At 44.1% G+C, this 18,191-nt stretch overlaps 1 protein-coding gene and 1 long non-coding RNA gene across 3 annotated transcripts; both read left to right on the plus strand.

Moving 5' to 3' along the window:
* Positions 1-7,071: 7,071 nt before the first annotated feature.
* On the plus strand, positions 7,072-9,608 carry LOC136792668 (uncharacterized). 2 transcript variants are annotated; one of them, XR_010836785.1, is made up of 4 exons: positions 7,072-7,238; positions 7,797-7,924; positions 8,223-8,291; positions 9,475-9,608. It is a non-coding gene; the product is annotated as an uncharacterized lncRNA (long non-coding RNA). The 2 variants fall into 2 exon arrangements; XR_010836784.1 differs by having other exon boundaries at positions 7,072-7,924.
* A 15-nt stretch (positions 9,609-9,623) lies between these two features.
* Positions 9,624-14,979, plus strand: CBLN2 (cerebellin 2 precursor). Its single transcript, XM_059040204.2, has 3 exons — positions 9,624-9,977; positions 12,882-13,001; positions 13,250-14,979. Exons 1-3 carry the CDS (start codon positions 9,624-9,626, stop codon positions 13,445-13,447), a joined length of 672 nt encoding a protein of 223 aa, XP_058896187.1. The 3' UTR covers positions 13,448-14,979.
* The last annotated feature ends 3,212 nt before the right edge of the window (positions 14,980-18,191 follow it).

The following is an 18,191-nucleotide window of genomic DNA, read 5'->3' on the forward strand; positions in this document are numbered from 1 at the left end:
TCACAAAACAAAAAATGTTACGGTGCCTGTTTGCGAAGAATTTACAGTTTGTTGGTCGTCAAGACATGCAGATAACTAATTCCAGCGCAGGACTCGCATATAAGCACCATCAGAGAGATGTGAACAAGACAATAAGAATATCACATACATCATTTTAGGGAATTATTTAATGCATGGATATAAATCATGAAATATATTAGGATTAGTCTAACATTTAAAAACTATTCTGCGCAGAACATCTTAACATTATGAATCAAACCAAAACTTAATCTAATTCTCAATATATACTGAAAGCTTCCTAAAGGCACATAGAGGATTTGGAAAAAAAAAAAAAAAAAACTATTAAAAAAAACAAAACAAAACTTTTTTTTTTAAAAAAAACCTCTCTGTTAAGTAATGCAATTTATGTTATGCTATTTTGCATGATATGAACTTTTTGTTTCAGTATTTTTGAAAGCTAGTAAAAATATGTCCAGTTGCTTAGGGTTCAGAATCTAGGAAATTTAATATGAACATCCCTTCACTAATGGAAGCGCTTATGTTTCTTTTCTCAAAGCTTGTTTTCCACATGACCCCACCCGACAGTGTCAGCTCTCAAACTTAACTATCTCTCCATCCTCTGATCTCTCAGCACTGAAGAGAAATTGGCGCTTTTCCTGACTTTTTGCATTTTGACTCATTAAGTGTCTATGCTTATGGTTTCCTCCAGAGAAATGATCCAGTATAATATGTGCCTGAGAAATAATAGAAATTTAACAAATGTTTGTGCTTATTGAAAACGATGAGGACGCTAAAGGGAAATCTATATACTTTCTTGCCGATTATTAGGAGGAATCAGACAAGGATTTATCAAACATCAATCTAGCCAACCTGCCAAGGGATGCATTTGTCCCACATTTTGCTTATTTTAAAGTTAATTTTTAACTTGCAGACTTTCTGGTAGTGAGTCAACAGAGCCCCCACCTCATATCAAGAAGATTTTGATATTACAACCGGGAGAACATTTGCTTTTGTATCTGTTCACCAGTTCTTAGCAGATCTTAGTATTAACCCCAGTCTCCCCTTGACCTTTGCTGCCAGGAACCATAATATCTTAGACTCAGGAGACAGAGGGCTCCTACACATTTCACAGAAACCCATCAGAAAACTCTCATACCTCCGTGGATGTTTGTCTAGTGCGTTGCAGATGAGCTGAAACCCCTTTTGTGATATTGACGGAGTAACTCCTGGTAGTAGCATCTTAATCAGGACTATAAACAAACAGTCCCTGGCTGTGAATTAAAAACACATTTAGAAAGCTGTCTCTCCTCTTTCTCAGTCATCGTGAAGTTGTCTTGCCAGAGTTGAGCTTTTAGGAAAGCAAAACATATTTTGTATAAGATTTTTAACACAAACACATTTTCTTTTCTTTTTGAAATAATGTGTACAGAATACAGCACATCAGACTTGAAAAAACAGCCTCAGTGAACAATAAGGAAATGTAACAGCTGTAAATCACACCATTGGATACTGACTTCCAGGTTTATTATATGATCCCAGGCCATCTCTGGATGTGAGTGTAACTTCTTCTACTTAACCATCTTCTGCTCATAAATGTGCTAACAGTACACCTTCAGAATATTTTTCAGGTGCTGATTAATTCCCTATAAGAATAGAGGAATAGATATTTGCTACTCTGAGTGTCCTCTGCAGGAGATTGGCCTCAGCTGTGAGCTTGTTTGATATGTAGAATTTCAGGTCCCACCCAAGGCTTTGTGGTTTCGAATTTACAGTTTTCACGGTATTTCCGGGTGATTCACGTGTTCGTCACAGTTTGGGAATCATGGGCACGTATGACCCCCTTCCTTAATTTTATTTCCCTCTTTTCCTACATGAATCTGCTATTACTATACACCCCCATAGCCTGGGTCAGTTCCGTTGAAGAAAGTCAATGAGGAAGGTGGGCCGTGGGCAGCTATGGACCACAGATGCCGTGTGTACGTGATCAGAACCAGATTTCAGCGGCTGCTGGCTCACTTCTTTGCTCACATGACGGGGTAGCGCATCATTCGCTTTCAGGTAGAGAAAGATTTCTTAAATATATTTGTTCCTGCACGCTGATCTCTGTGCAGAAGATAACCATATTCCTCTGAAAAACTTCTGATGAGCATAAAATGTCTTTTACAGTGGATTACATCAGAAGAACAGCTCCAAGGGGTAACCAGAGGTTCTTAGCGTGGGCAAGGTGCAACTCAGTGAAACAGTAGGCTTCGCGTGATTCAGTGTGAAAACAAAAGAGTCGTATGAATGCTTACTTAATATTTATTTAAGATGCTCTATTTCCAAAAAATAGTCTCAGGATGAACAGTTACTATCAAGCACGGAATAATTAGTTATTGCTACCAAATAGTTTCTGAAACAACCACCAAAAGGCTGTATTCAGGTCTAGGCCGTGTTTGAGTTACGTTTCCTCTGTGTTGGGCTTAAACCCCCCCCCCCCCGCCCCCACCCCCACACACAGGCCAGTTCACTGCAGCTACACGATAGAAAGACCTCCTGATTCTCAGGTCACTAAGGCGATGGCAGGTGGGTTAGCCTAGGTCGGCTAGGAGATGGTGAGAAGGAGTCTCTAAGGTATCTGCTGACTCCGGATCGCCACATTCCGGTCTCACAGCTCCGGCAAACAGAACCTACCAGATGGTTCTTGCCTAAACTCCCAACTTTTCACTCCTTTAATTGCAACAGATCCTGTGATTTGTTGCTTTTTGAGGATGTAAACATGTCCTCTGGTAGGCACAAATAGCCTCTATCTTAAATGACAATTTGAAGATAAAACATATTTCAGAAGCCAAAATGGTTATATGCCTAGTATTCTTAAAAAGGGCTTAAAGATAGCTCCAGAATTTTTGGACTTAATTTGAACAATTACAAATACAACATGCTTTTCTAATTTATTCTTATAGGGGAACATTTGAGAGGGAAATACACATTGAGCCATCACCTCATAGAAAATTTCTGAAAGTACAAGGGAGCAACCAGTTTTTTTTTTTTTTTTTCTTACTCATGCACGTTCTTATTTTGAAATTGGTTTCTAGGTAAAAATATATGAAATGTCTCAAAATGTTCTGACTATAATGAGCCTTGAAAACACACATGTAGCTCATTCTAAAAGGAAAGTCACACAATTATACTATAAGAAAAAGCTTTTAAATAAATTTTAAACAATCAGGAAATGCTTTAGCTACATGTTAATGATTCTTTGCTACTTTCTGAACCAATAGAATTTTTTTTTTAGCAAGAGTTTGCAGAAGACAGTTTCACCTAGCAATACTATGTATCTTTTATTGAGAAATAAGAGTTGACAAAAGGCGTCCTTGTTTATAAGGACTTCAGTTTTGATAGAATTACAATGACTGCCATGAGGCACTTGACCCAATTTGGTAAAGCAATAGAGACATTTCCTATCATAAAATAGAATAAATTAGATATTAGGATTATGTAAGACAATGAGACATAGCTGAAAAGAATCAAGATAAATTGTTTCTTTTCCAACCAATAGTTTCTGTGTCTACTGCTGTACCATATTTCAAATATTAGAAGTCCATTAAGTTACTAATTTGCCTTGTATACTAATGCTAAGATATGCCTTGTTAAGAATCAAGGAGCATGAAGCATTGGCGTGACAAGAAAATAGACTACTTCATATATTTTCAATACCTTTGCCTCATAAAGTCTCATAAACCTTAATATTTACCCCCAACTAGATAACTAGACTATGTTTTAAAGTTTAAGGGGCATTCTAGAACCATAAAAAGTATCCTTTTATAATGTTATAAGTTCATTTTGTAACATTGGAAAAATAGTATCACATTGTGGCCAAATGTTGCTCTGTATTTTATCGGTTTGCTAATAAAAGTAAAATAAAAACATATTTTTGAAGAATCTTTATTGAATGTTGAAATGAATGTCAGAAAAAATAGCTGGTATATGGTCTTTAATAGTTCAGTATGCTCTTTGAATGGTAGAAGTAATTTGTTTAGTGTAATATGACCACATAATGCAAACAGTTTTAACTGACTTGAATTCAGCTAACCTGGGATTTCTGTCAACAAATTTTTAGCTAATTTGACCAGATTATTATGATTCTTCAGTAATTTCAGTCAAAAATTACAAACCAGTTGCTTATATAGACAAACTTTTCTTGGTCTTCCTGTTGAACTGAATTAGAACTGGCTTCAAGTTTTAAAGACCTTTACTTATTTTGGTAATTCATCAGATTGAAGTGCCCACATAACACTGAACATTTACACTTTACAATTTAGCACGTATAACCTAAGGAGTGTGTAATATTTAGAATTATTTTCCACATCTCAATAATGTTCTAGAATAGCATTATGCCACGTTGGAAATATATTTACTAATTATTTTAGAAATTTATATTTTTACTAAAGTAAGTAAAAATAGAACTACCATGTGATCCAGCAATCCCACTCCTGGGTATATGTCCAAATAAAATGAAATCAGTATCTCGAAGAGATACCTACACCCCCATGTTCATGCAGCATTACTCACAATTGCCAAAATATGGAAACAACGTAAGTGTCCTTCAACAGATGAATGGATAAAGCAAATGTGGTATTTATACACAAGGGAATATTATTCAGCCACAAAAAGAAAGAAATACTGCCATTTGTGACAAAATGGATGAATCTGGAGGACCTTATGCTCAGTGAAATAAGCCATACAAAGTCAAAACTATATATGTGGAATCTTAAAAACAAACAAAAAAACAAAACCAAAGCTGATTTCATAGAAACAGAAAATAGAATGGTGGTTAACATGGGCTGGGGGGGATGGGGTGATGTAGGTCAAAGGGTACACATTTCCAGTATAAAATGAACAAGTTCTGAGGATTTAATTTACAGCAGGTGACTATAGCTAATACTACAGTATTGTATACTTAAAGGTGCGGAAAGTAGATCTTAAGCGTTCTCATCACGTAACTAAGAAAGAGGAAACTGTGTTAACTATGTGAAGTGATGGCTGTATTAATTATCTTGACATTGGTCATCATTTCACCATGGATATGTGTATCCAATCATCACATCGTACACTTTAAATACATACAATTATATTTGTCAATTATTCCCTAATAAAGTTAAATTTAAAAAGTACTTTTTGTTTATTAATGCTTATATATTTATGTTTTAAAGTATGTATATAGCTTTCACGTCCAATATTATGAAATATATAGCATATCATATTTATCACATATTTATCTAGGATAAAATCATAAATATTATGCCTTGGTTTAAATAAGCAAGAAAAGACTATATTGCATGCTAAAGATGTTTTTCAGTGATGGCTTCTATCCAAAGAAAACAAATTTAAGCTCTAGTAGAAATAAATACTTAGGATAAATGAAAGGAAGGGATCTTGAATTACCTTAGCCTCTCCCTCTCATTTTTGTTTTTTTAACAATAGAATACCTTCCTCTTAGGCTCTAGGTGACCATGTGTTTACTACAGGCTGATCGTGGGTGTTAAACTGTATGTTATATTCTAGATAAAGAAAATAGTGTGCTAACATATAACAGATGCTCAGTCAACGGCTGATATTTTTATTGTCGATGGGGATGTCCCTACACTTAAGAGCATAGAGTCTACTGTTACAGTACCAATGACAACAGTTCCTAGTAACAAGGAAATAAAATAGAAAAGGTAATCCCTGTGACAACTAGAAAACATTTTAACTTTTAAATTTTAGTTATATTCTGCAAGTCTTTCTAAGCAATGATGGACTAAAATTCCATCACAAAGAGACTACCTAAATGTCTCCTTATAGACAGAACAATCGTTCAATCAGTGAATAAATAATGTTCCATTTCTAGATCAATCTGCTACTTTCACAAATATTAACTTCCTTCTAAAAATAATTTCAAGCCTAAATTTAAACCTAACCTGTTTTTCCCATCATATAAGAATACTTATTGCTTTAATTCCATAATTCAGTCCCCTATATAAAGATTTACTTTTTATACAAGTTAGACATTTTCGTTGCCTCATAGAAAAGAGGTTTGGTTTTATTCCCTCCAAAGGCGATGATCATGTGTGTCTGCATTTGCATTAGTCAAATGAAATGCTTATAGCATAACATTTAAGAACTGCTTAATAGAGATGTTATTTAAAGATGTATAGATGTGTGAGAGGTATTGTTACTTAATTAGCATTCCCCAATTGGTCTAATTTTCAGTCTAAGCTCACATCTCTTTCATAGATCTGGAGTCCCTTTCTATTTACGTCTGCACACAAATCCGTATTCTCTGTGACGGAAGGATAGAGTTGTGCTTATTTTGACAATAAGAGATTGTGAAATTGATGCAACGTTGGAATAAAAATAGGAGAGTAAGAATCAACAATTTCCACTGTGTTAAACTCATACAAATGGTAACAAACATGGTGGCTTCGAAAACGTTTCCTGACAAAGTCCAATACATCTGACCAGCATGTTATAAAAATGTTGAAGCAAAGTACTTCGTTTTCAGCGAATATCCTTAGGGGGAGAAGAGATTGGGGGGCTATTTTGTCCTATTTTGCATGTTAAGTAGAAAACATTTGGCTCAGAAGTTCTTTTAATCGCATTTTTACTCCCATAATAAATACCTAGTCTCAGGTAATAATATGCAATTCCGTTTGCACTCTGCCCCTGTCTTCCTACGCATCTATTTCGGCGGAACTGATGTGAAGTCGATTTCATCTCGCGCTCTTAGAGATGAGGCCTTGGCAGTTCTAACGAGGGAGAGGAGCCATGCCCCAGCCTATGGGAACGAAGGCCTTGAAAACCCCCTACCTGCAAAGCCCCACGTTATGGGCTGGGACCAGAACCCTGGCTGAAATCTTCAAACGAAAGAGGGTTAGGTGTGAAGTCTGGAGGCATAAGCTATACGTTCATTCTGTTCTTCTGAACAGCACTGGCCCACTTAACAGTTTATTTCTGAACAGCCTATCAGCAAAGGCATGCTAAGCAAGTCAAAGGACTAAGTTGGTTTTTTTTTTTTTTTTTTTAAACGACGTCTTTAGAGGTCGGGTTATAAAGAGAGTGTCCATTTAAATACTGTCTTTGTTTAAGGGCGGCATGGACTGTACAGCCCAGTGGTCCTTGCAAAGGTTTTGAAGACAATGATAAGCGACGATAACCTGACTGCAGCATAAATCATCCTGGCAGAGTCGTTAGAACAGTGAAGACCTGCAAAAGCAAGGGTGCGGCTTCATTCTCTCAGGGTCAGGGCACTGAAGGAGACCGGAAAGGTCGTTTCCTGCCGCTACATTTTTGCAGAGGCCCGGACTGCTTTGGGGGGTCCAAGAAGACCATCGGCGAGCCTTACCCGTGTCCGCGGGACTCCCCGGCTCTCCCCGAGCCCGCTGGCCCGCAGCCCGCGGCAGGGAGGCTCCAGCGCCCGTAGGTGGCGCCCCACGTCCGTGCTTGCGCTTCTCGTCCGCGCTGGGGGCGCAGCTCGGGAACCCGGCGCGGGTCCCCGGGTGGTTAGAGCTCAGAGCCGGCATTTTAATAACCAAGCGCTCGAGTGCCAGCGCGCCCCACCAGCCCCCGGGTTCAGAGGAACAGAAGCAGACACTCAGGCGGAGGCGCCCCCCTAATCCCTGCCCAAACCTGGCATTTCCCAAACGGGAGGTTCCGGAACCCCAGCTTTCACATCATTAAGATCCCAAGATTTTTCTCTTCATCTCAGTCCTCATTTTTTTTTTTTTTTTAAGAAAACTGCTTTCGCCACTAATTATGAAAGTGATCACTTTATTCAGGATTAAGACTTGGAGGGAATTTGGAAAAGAAAAGAAAGAATCGAGAAGAAGAGGCGCGAGCGGCGCTCCTGAGGTCGCCTAATTTCTGAAAGAGAGGCGCCTGGGAGGATTTCGCGCTGGGTATTCGGGTGAGAGCGGGACCGGGGCGGTCCGCGGCGCTCGGCGGTGCGGCCCGGAGACCGGAGGAGAGGCCAGGACTGAGGGCGTGGGGGGCGGCGGAGAGAGGCAGCAGCGGGCGCGAGGGCCCCTCCGAGGCTGCGGGCCCGGGTGCGGGGCGGACGCGGGGCGGGACGCGCGGGGCGGAGCGGGGCGCGGAACGCGCCGGTGCGGGGCGCGGGCCGGCGCGGGAAAGCGGCGGGGCGGGGCGGCGCGGTTATTGGCCAGGCGCCGGGAGAAGGGGTCGCGCTCCGTGTCTCCTCCCGCCAGCTCCCGCTCATCTTCTCCGAGCATAACAAGTTCGCGGACCGCGGTGCTCGCCCATCATGGATGTTCCAGGTAACCCAACCCGGCCCTGCCCTCCGCGATCGGCGCGTTAACTGCATTCGTGCGTCCGTCTCAATGAGGACCATCGCGGGTCTGCGTCTGGGCGGAGAGAGAGCGGGAGAGAACATCGACATCATTTCGTTCAGGGGCTGAGGAGGGAGGCTACCCGTCGGGAAACAACTTGTCTCTTCTTCTAAGGACTATTTAGGCAGTTGGCTGAGTTGTTCGGAGGCTGCGGGCGGTGAGGGAAGAGGTTTCTTTGCTTTTTGTTTCTCGCCTGGGTATTGGAGAGATATGCCTAGTTTAGCGGGGGAAGAAGGGGCCCGGTTACAAGTGCAGACGGGCGCGTAAGTTGGCAGAAAGCTGCAGAGGCTGCCTCCTGGCCGGGAGGAGAAGAGCCCGGAGTCCGGAAACAAAAGCTGCACGATAAGCCAAGCTCGGGGTTCCCACCACTGGAATCCTCTGGTCCTGCGCCAGAGAGAGGGATCCGAGGGGCTTCTCCAAAGGGGCTCGCTGCTGGCGGGGGGGGTGGGGGGGCGCTGGAAGTGGATGTTCGGTTTTAGGATTTCTCTCTCTTCTTTTCTGGTTTTTGTTTTTGTTTTTCCCCTTAATCTTATTCGCCCGAAGGAGCTTCCTGGGGATTTGTTCTTGGGGTGGAAAACGGATAAGATCTTCACTAAATGGATTGCTTTAAAAAAAAAAAAAAGTCTCTAGGTCGGAGAAATAGAGGATGAATGAAAGTGAAAGCAGAGAAAGGGAAAAGGTTTCTTGGGGTGGCTTTAGAGAAAATGCCTCTGCGATTAAAGCCATTAAGGCGTAGTGAATCTTTTTCTTTGCCTGTGTCTTGAGCCCTCCTTTGCCTTGGGCTCAATGGGCCGGGGTGGCGTCGACCGCGTCTCCGCGGGTGACCGGCCACGTCCCTATTGCCGAGGCCCTGCGGAATTGCGGGCCCCTTACCTGACCGCGCCCCCGGCGCGCGCCGCCCGGGAGCCTTCGGGAATGCCCTGGCCAGTGAGCCCCGGCGTTTCTCCGGACCTGGGTGCCAGTCGGGCTCCCCGGGGGGCAGCGCGAGGCACCGAGGGGGTGGCCTCCAGGGAGGGGGCCCGAGCGCCGCAGGGACCTGCTTGCTCCCCGCGCCTCCTCCGCACGCAGCTCCACCTCCCTGTCTCAGGGTTTGGGTTCTTTGCCCTGACAGGTCCGCTGGCGCCTTTCTTCTGAGGACGACCCCGGCCTTGACCATCAGCGCAGGGGACCGCGGCCAGAGGAGGCTACTCCCGGCCCCGCGCGTTCCCGCGCGCCCTCCCGCCCTCGCCGCGCCCCCGCGCGCCGCCCCCCGCAGCCCGGATGCCGGCGCCGGGCCGGGGCCCCCGCGGGCCGCCGCTGACCATGCCCGGGCGCCGGGGGGCGCTGCGCGAGCCGGCCGCCTGCGGCTCCGGCCTGGGGGCGGCGCTGGCCCTGCTGCTGCTGCTGCCGGCCGGCTGCCCGGTGCGGGCTCAGAATGACACGGAGCCCATCGTGCTGGAGGGCAAGTGCCTGGTGGTGTGCGACTCCAGCCCGTCGGCGGACGGCGCCGTCACCTCCTCCCTGGGCATCTCCGTGCGCTCCGGCAGCGCCAAGGTGGCCTTCTCCGCCACGCGGAGCACCAACCACGAGCCGTCCGAGATGAGCAACCGCACCATGACCATCTACTTCGACCAGGTCAGCCGGCCGGCCTGCCCCTCGCCTCCCGCCCGGGCTGGGGAGGGCGGGCGGCCTGGGGGGTCGCCGGCTTCCGGGACGCGGAGTTCCAGGCTCTCCCCTCCTCTCCGCCCTTTCTCCCGTCTCCAGTAAGCTCTCCTCTCCACAGTGGAGCTTTTTTAGAACGAATCAGCTCAGTTGGCACCGGAGTGACTGAGAGTCCTGTAAAGCTAAGGCGCCCCGTAGAGCCAAGAGAGCTGAAATCGATTTCCCGAAGGGACAGTGAACGTTGTGCTTTTCGCTGGGATGGGGGCCGTGCTTTGTGGCGGATGGCCTTCTGTCACCCCACTGGCCACTTAGAGACCGAGCGCATCTAAACTCTCCCCGCTCAGCCCGCGGGTTCTCCGAAGGTCTCAGCCAAGCCTCCGAAAATGTGTACCTACTGCTTATTTTGGGATGGACTGGGGAGAGGATGCTTCTCTTCAGAAAAATAAGTGGGCAAGAGTGGGGGGGGGGCAGCAGGTATGGTTATAGATAAACAAAACAAAACCGAGTGTGGTTATATGAATGCAATGTACGGTAAATACAATATATACAACGTAACATAAAATGCATATCGATGTCATACATGGCGTGCTGATATAAAGAAAACACAAAACGAAGAGCCATGACTTAAGTTGCTCTAGCCACTCAACTTCTCCCACTGGCTTCAAAGCAGAAGGGTCTGCGTATGATCAGGCTTTGGCAACGCCTTCTCTGGGTTACTTCTCTCCAGGATTAGAGGTTGCTGCTACCTTCCTCTGTGACCTCCCTCCCCACCCTGGTTTCTGGTTTTTTTCGGAAACAAACAGGAAACATTAGAGTGGCTTCCAAACTTTACCTCACCATTCCATTCCTTTTGCCAAAGCGCTTCCCACACAGGGAGCTCGGGCTTACTGAGCACACTTGATTGAGTTCCTTTCTCTCTGTTAACCAACTCGCATGCCTGAGTGGTGACACATCTGCACCCACCGAAGCCTCTTCTTAGGCCAGTGTCTATTTGCTTTAATCCTTGTTAGGATTATGTACTTGAAATCTGGGGAGGGGTGTGTACGGGGCGTGTCTCTCTTTAATCTGTTTCTTTCTTAAGAGACATAAATGTCTTTAATTTAATTATGTCCAACTAAAGCAGGCAGTGAATTAGTTTTCACAGCATTTTTACATCTGCCCTTTCATCAGGGTGTCAAAAAAAACTCTGTGACGTAGGCAGGCTTAAGTAGTAGTAGGATTCTAATTTTATAGATGAGCAAACTATGACAGGGCAGATTAAATGATGTTTCTCTGGTTCCCCGGTTAGGGAGTAACTGAAACTTGCTTTTCTGGGGCTGGTGGGTGTTCTTCCGTCTACAGCAGGGCCCTGAATTTACCAGTTTCCTGAATTAGAAATGGAGGTGCGAGAGCTGAGGTCCTTGAGTTGGGAGAAGCCGCGCTGAGGGCTTGGAGAGGGGAGGCTTTGTTCTTTTCTCAAGGCTTGTCAGGCAGACAGGAGCACAGCCTCGGAGGCAGGAGGACTCACGTCCTGAAGCATATCGCCTTAACGATAGAGCCCGAGTGTCTCTGAGCCCCGCAGTAGAGGGGCTGAAGTACTGCTTGGAGCTCCTTGAGGAAGCTGGTGTGGTGCAGTCCCCAGCCACCCCAGAAGCTGTCAGTGGCACCCTGCCCGTTGCTCTGGGAGCCGTGTGTGATCGTCTGTAATGAGTGTGTACAAAATAACAGCAATGGGTATGAGGTTGAAATTTATGTTCTGAACAGATGACAGGGCCTCTAATCTAGGATTTTGTTGTTGCTGGCGGTTCATTTTCAAAGCTGAGAACACCAGGCGGGCCATTTTATTATTTTAATTGAGTTGTGCATGTGTGTGTGAGGAGAAATGGGGACAGGTCCAGACAGAGGGGCCATATTCCGCCTTGAATATCTGAAAGGCAATCTGTTCATAATGGAGGGGACCCTCCACTCTCCAAGTTCTGCTTAGGACCCTCCACTCTCCCAAGTTCTGCTTAGGACATCCTGACAGTCTCGTCCATCTTTTATTTGAGAAATAGCACCTGGAGGGTCACGTGATTTTGCATCTCGTGGCTCATTTTGTCATTATTCTCGCACCTGGTGGAGTTCCCACCCTTTGAGCTAAGGGTGTCCAAGCTGCCTTTCCACTCTCCCTTTGGTTGTCCAAGCTCATTTGCATGACATCATAGCTCAGCTTAGGGTGCAGACACCTCACGTGGAGCAAAGTGAGGGGAAAGGGGTGCAGCCAGTGTTTATGGAGTGTGGTCTTTCACCCAGCAGCCTTTATTGAACACCTACTGTGTGCTGCCGGCGGGGAGGGGCATGCCTGGGGCTGGGAAACAGAGAGGAAACCTCACGTGCTCGGTCTGTTCTCTCCTAAAGCACACAAAGCTCGTCCCAGGCTTTATCTGACAGAAGTTATCTCACTGAGTTGGCCTCTTACGTCAGAGCCCTTTCTGCCCATTCAGGACGGAGCCCTGTTTTGGTCCACGCTTCACGTTCAAAGTCCCCAGAATCCCACGGACCTCTGAACACACTCAGTTACAGTGTGTCTCCCGAGCTGATCGTCTTCCCCTGCTTTCTCTCAGCCCTGCCCAGAGCAGCCACAGTTTGCAGCCACGTTTTCAACGCATCAATAAAATATACTCTAAAGCCATTCTTTTGAATTACGATCCATTAGCATCCTTCGGAAATCAATTCCTCGGCAGGACGTTGCGCTCCGGGGCTGCTTCCTTCCTGGGGCGGCCTGGCCGCCCCGAGCAGGTGCTGCGGTGGTGCTTCAGCTCCTAAAGGGACGGGTGGGGGTGACTTTGTGAGTCTGACTGAAACACACGCGGAGGAGGGGCTTGCTCTGTGCGTGATGTATCCCCTCTTCTTTTCCAGGTCTTAGTAAATATCGGCAACCATTTCGATCTCGCCTCCAGTATATTTGTAGCCCCGAGAAAAGGGATTTACAGCTTCAGCTTCCACGTGGTCAAAGTGTACAACAGACAGACCATCCAGGTGGGTCGCTCTGACAGCTGGACGCTTTTGGCTCTGGATGAATTGTCACACCCTCTGCGAGGCGGGGAGAACCAGGGACGGGGGCGTCACGGGGGCCAGGGCACCAGCTGAGTCCTCTGGGTCAGGACCCCGCATGGGTCCAGGTCCATGGCCAGGGTGGGAGGAGGAGGAGGGGGCGGGGGAGATGAGAACAAGTGGATGGAATGGGGTGCATCGTGGTCTGCTGAGCTCTACCCTCTGCCTCGCAGGTCAGTTTAATGCAGAACGGCTACCCGGTGATCTCCGCCTTCGCAGGGGACCAGGACGTCACCAGAGAAGCTGCCAGCAATGGTGTCCTGCTGCTGATGGAAAGGGAGGACAAAGTCCACCTCAAACTGGAGAGGGGTAACCTCATGGGAGGCTGGAAGTACTCCACGTTCTCGGGCTTCTTGGTTTTCCCTCTATGAACGCAGGATCCCCGCCCGGCCCCGATGATGATTGGGAAGTTGCCATCTGGACCCAGGAGTTCACCCTTCCTAACACCCCGAACTTGTCAGAACAGCACAGCTTGTTTCTAGCCTCCTTCGTCGGACTGCTGTGGTAGAAGCGTGATCGCCTTCGGAACCTCCAGTGTTTTCTTTGAATGTTGACCATGCCTCTGCAACCTGACCTCTAATTAGTTCTAGATGACAAGGTCTGAAGGAGAAATGAAATGACGGATCTGAGCAATTTGTACCTGCGATTGTAAAGTCGATATGGGATTTTATCACTGGGACCACTGACTTCTCTTCTTTTGTTCGTACCTGGTACCCGCTGCCCCCGGAATGGCCCGCAGGCTGCAGGCCGGGCTCACAGCGGGAGCCCTGCCAATCACCACCGCCCGACAGTCCTTGAAACATGTTCTCTGCGTGTCTGTTCAGCCTTAAGAAAAAGAATGGCTTCGCTTTCATGCCGCTTTCCTCCCCACCCTGGGTGGATGGGAAGACGCGGGAGGGGGAAAGGAACATTGTGTTAAGAAGTGCTTTATCCGGAGAAGCAAATTCTGCGCCATTGGACTGCCAGTTTTGTTTTGTACTGTTTGTGTATGTGTGTGTGTGTGTGTCTCTGTGTGTGTGTGTGTGTGCGTGTGTGTTTTCCCCAAGAAACCACTTTTCTTCCCCTACCCACAGCCCTCCATCCACACCCCCTGCTCTTATCTTTTGTGCTCGGGTGAGGAGAGAAAAATGTGTGCTGAATTCCTGGATATGACCAAACAAGACAAAACAAAGAATAACGGTGTATTTTGTTTTGGAGGAGACCAAACCAAACAGAAGGTACCTGTAGAGCAAAGTGAAAATGACAAACGGACATTTCTGCTTATTCTTTCAAAGAGATTCTCTCAGAGGCACTTTTGGAACTAACAACCTGGATTTTTTTTTTTTTTAATTTACATTCTGGAATACTCTAAGAGACTGACGTTCCTGGGTGGCCTGAATCATGTCAGATGGGCACGGAAGCTGTGATGACCAAGCCCCCGATCACTTGGTTTCTTTGCTGAGCGCACCTGGGTCTTCCAGGCAGCATGTTTTTGTTCATTTGGATCCACATCTGGGTGAGCACACCGCGATCAGGTGCCTCAGAGTCGACGGGACCAGCCAGTACTTCCCCTTCAGGAGCCTCTTCTGACCCACCAAGGCCAGAGGGTGTCGACACTCCCCTGGGAGCGCCTGGCGGGAGGCCACCTGGAAATCGCAGTGGTTGAAGGTGTCGGCAGAGGCGCCCTAGAAGCAGTTTCCCAAGTCCTTGTTGTTTGGCACCTTGTACAACAATATTATTAAAACACAGCTAAGAGTTGATGGGTGCAGGATTCGTATGCCAAGGAAATGGCACTGAGCCCAAAGCAATCAAAGAAGAAACCTCAAACCGGATGTTAATTTGTCCTTTGTGTAACAATGTAACCAAAATATTGATGATAAAAAGTCATAATTTAAGATGCAGAATAAATGGGTTTGACGTCTGATTTGCTCTCTCCCTCCGCCTCGCCTCCCAACTCTCAAAATGTGTGTAAGGAAAGGCCAAGGGTCAAGGGCATGGGGAAATTAAACCCATACTGTTTACTCTTTAGAAAATACACAGAAAAACACACACCGACATAGGCAGATCTAGCTTTGGGTCCAGATGGATATTGCACCCTTAAATATCTATTTTTCACCCAGAAAGATTTGGGGGGAGGTATTATGTGAAAAAGACAGCATTAAAAAGGTTTGATGGAGAGGCAATCTGCTTTTATCACATTTAATCTTTGATGTAATACAAGACCCAATCCAATATTTCAATCAGAGATACACAGACATACAAGGAACTGACCTTTGATGATTGCATCAGTTGTTTCTAAGATGTATGTAACGATGGGTTTCATTTTCAAGTAAGAAATGCAGTGGGATTCTAAACATAGTTGGGCTAAGGGTGTCAGTTTTACTGGCCGTAGGTGAAGAGCATAACAGGATGCAGAATTTAATTTGAATCAAAATGCTATTACATTTTGTAAGGGAAAAAAATGTATCAAAAAACATCAACCGAAAAGCATTTGGGATATTTTGGCTCTGTGAGTAGAAGACATACTCCTGACAAGAGCATTATTTATTAATGCTGGTAACATACACAGCAGGGTCATAGCTAAGATTTTTCTCCATTTTATTGCCCTTAGCTATTTATTCCTCTTTCCTTCATTTCCTCAACCTTATGTTCAATTGAAAACAAAGAGCAAACAGTCCTCAGTGAGACACAGTATAGCACGTCTGAGACTGAAAGACATATGAGAAGTTGTTATTTTTACTGCTTACTAATTTGTAATAGACATTTTGTCATAGTTATAAATTTATTACATATAGGTTGTCATTTGGGTATACTGTCTCCTAATAAGTTATTAAATTGAGCTATCTAAAACGAAGTATGTTTCAGGAGTTGATTTTCTATTAGGAAGGAAAACTTGATCACTTTTTTTTTTTTTTTTTTTTTAAATGGATGCCAGAAACCGCATTAGGAAGAGGCCAGGACATTAGTGTTTCTGAAGTTGTTGATCATCTCTTGCTGCTTCTGCTAAGGTTCTATTTGGTTAAGGAGCTTTGAGGGAGATGAAGCTCTTGTGTATGGTCTATACAAATATATAGGTCGGATGAAAATGTGAAATATATCTTTAATTGGGAAAAAAGGGACCGTCTATATTTGAAGCCCAGTTTGAGGAGCCCCATCTCTGAGCCGCAGTTTCCCCGTCTGTAGAGTGAGGCAGACAGCCCCGCACCTTCGGCTCAACCCCCAAGGCTAATAGGAGAATCACACAGAAATGTCAGAACAGGGAACCATGGTGGAAAAAGGTAGGGAGAGCGGTAGGGAGAGTGGTGTTTCTTGTAAATCAGATTTTTCAACAGGCAGTTTGTGAAAAAATTTTTAAAATGAATACCCAACAGTACACTTGAATGTGAAAAGTAAATGTCCTTATTCTCAAATAGCCTTTTAAAATGACAGCACTGTATTGAAGTCTCATTTGATTTTTACAAACATATCAAAATCCACACATTTTCATATTAATTTAATTCTCAGTTATGTTATTTGACTATCGTTTGTGGCTCAAGCCAACCTTTCTGTTCAAATATGTAACCAACATTTTATAAAAATGTATAATTAACATTTTAACACAAGTAAAAGATGAGGTTCCAATATTATGACATTATAATAGTGAGTTGCTCTCGTTGATAAATGTTAATGCTACTAAACTGTAAATGCTTTTAAAACAATACTGTTTTTTAACTTAAAATATATTCTCACTTGAAACACAATCCTGATGATTCAACTCTAGGTCCTGAGAAACTGTGTAACACCTGTAATTCCTGAGCCTTTATTTGCATCCTCATATTTTTGATTTATGTATTCATGTATAATGAAATTATTTACATTTTTAAAGGTTGTGCTTACTGTGGCTGCCCAGAGCAAAGCTGATAAAAAGCTGTTGAATATTAGAGTGAAAACTCATGGACTCCTATAGAGATTACGTAGATTTGCTTATTTGGAAAAAATATTTTAAGCTAAATCTAGTTATTTCATGCATCAGAAGAGTTAGAAAAGTTATACAAAGCAAACCAAAACTTTTACTGAATACTTAATTTTGTTTGTACTATTTCCTTGACATCTTATAAAGGAAACTGTTGTCAATTCACATTCATACTAACTATTACATATATATGGTTTGCCTGTAAATACATGAACATATGCACCTGATTTTTAGCATAATGATAAAAATAAAATACATACACTGGCTACATTCTCCTGGAATCTAGAAATATGTGAGAGGAAAATTTGATGAATCACTTTATACAAGCAAAACAAAAGCATGGGTTGCTTCAGCATGCCTTATACATGGCAAAAGAGCAAAGAATCTTCTGGCAATTTGTGACCCTATAATTTTGCAGTCTTTTATAAGGAAATTAATATTGCAATAAGAATGTTACTGTAAACAAGTAGTTAGTGTTTATATTTCTACAGAATAGAAAGCTTATAACAATCTACCGTATAGATACATTTGAATGAAAGGCTCTGTTACATTATATTTAAGATGGTGTAAATAAATGATGGAACTCATAGAAGCAGGTTACACTGAATCACTCTAAACGGTTTACTGTGCACTCTGTAAAAACACTTATAAGAAATGTAAAACTAGATTAACCATAGAACTACAGTGAGTTTTTACCCTTTTGCCTTGCTTGTGTAGTTCACTTGTCATTGGGACTCTATTTCTAAAGCTGACGCTTGGCTACTACAGTGGGATATTACAAACATTTTAAAACTTAAGATCAGAGGCTATAGATTCTTGTGAGGTTCTTAAAGTTAATTTTCTTGGCATTTAAGGAACAAGCACACCAAATATACTGAAGTGAGTTAAACAACAATTTACATTTTGGTTTTATGGTTTTAGATATTTTGTGCTCTGATTTTTTTTTTTTGAACGATACACTGTGACACGTTAACTGATGATGGCCACGTTCCTCTGTCAAATCTGTTTATGTATTTGCCTAGATTTTTAAAACATAATTTTTGCAGATCGATTCACCAAAAAGTATGTTTATTGCTCTTGTGGATGGAGATCTACGATTAATTCACGTTTAGATAATTTAAAAGCCTGTATGATACACAGCTGTCCATGGTGTGATTGGTCAGATTTAGCCTTCACTCACCCCC

The sequence above is a fragment of the Kogia breviceps genome, chromosome 15 (assembly GCF_026419965.1).
Source record: "Kogia breviceps isolate mKogBre1 chromosome 15, mKogBre1 haplotype 1, whole genome shotgun sequence".
Lineage (NCBI taxonomy): Eukaryota > Metazoa > Chordata > Mammalia > Artiodactyla > Physeteridae > Kogia > Kogia breviceps.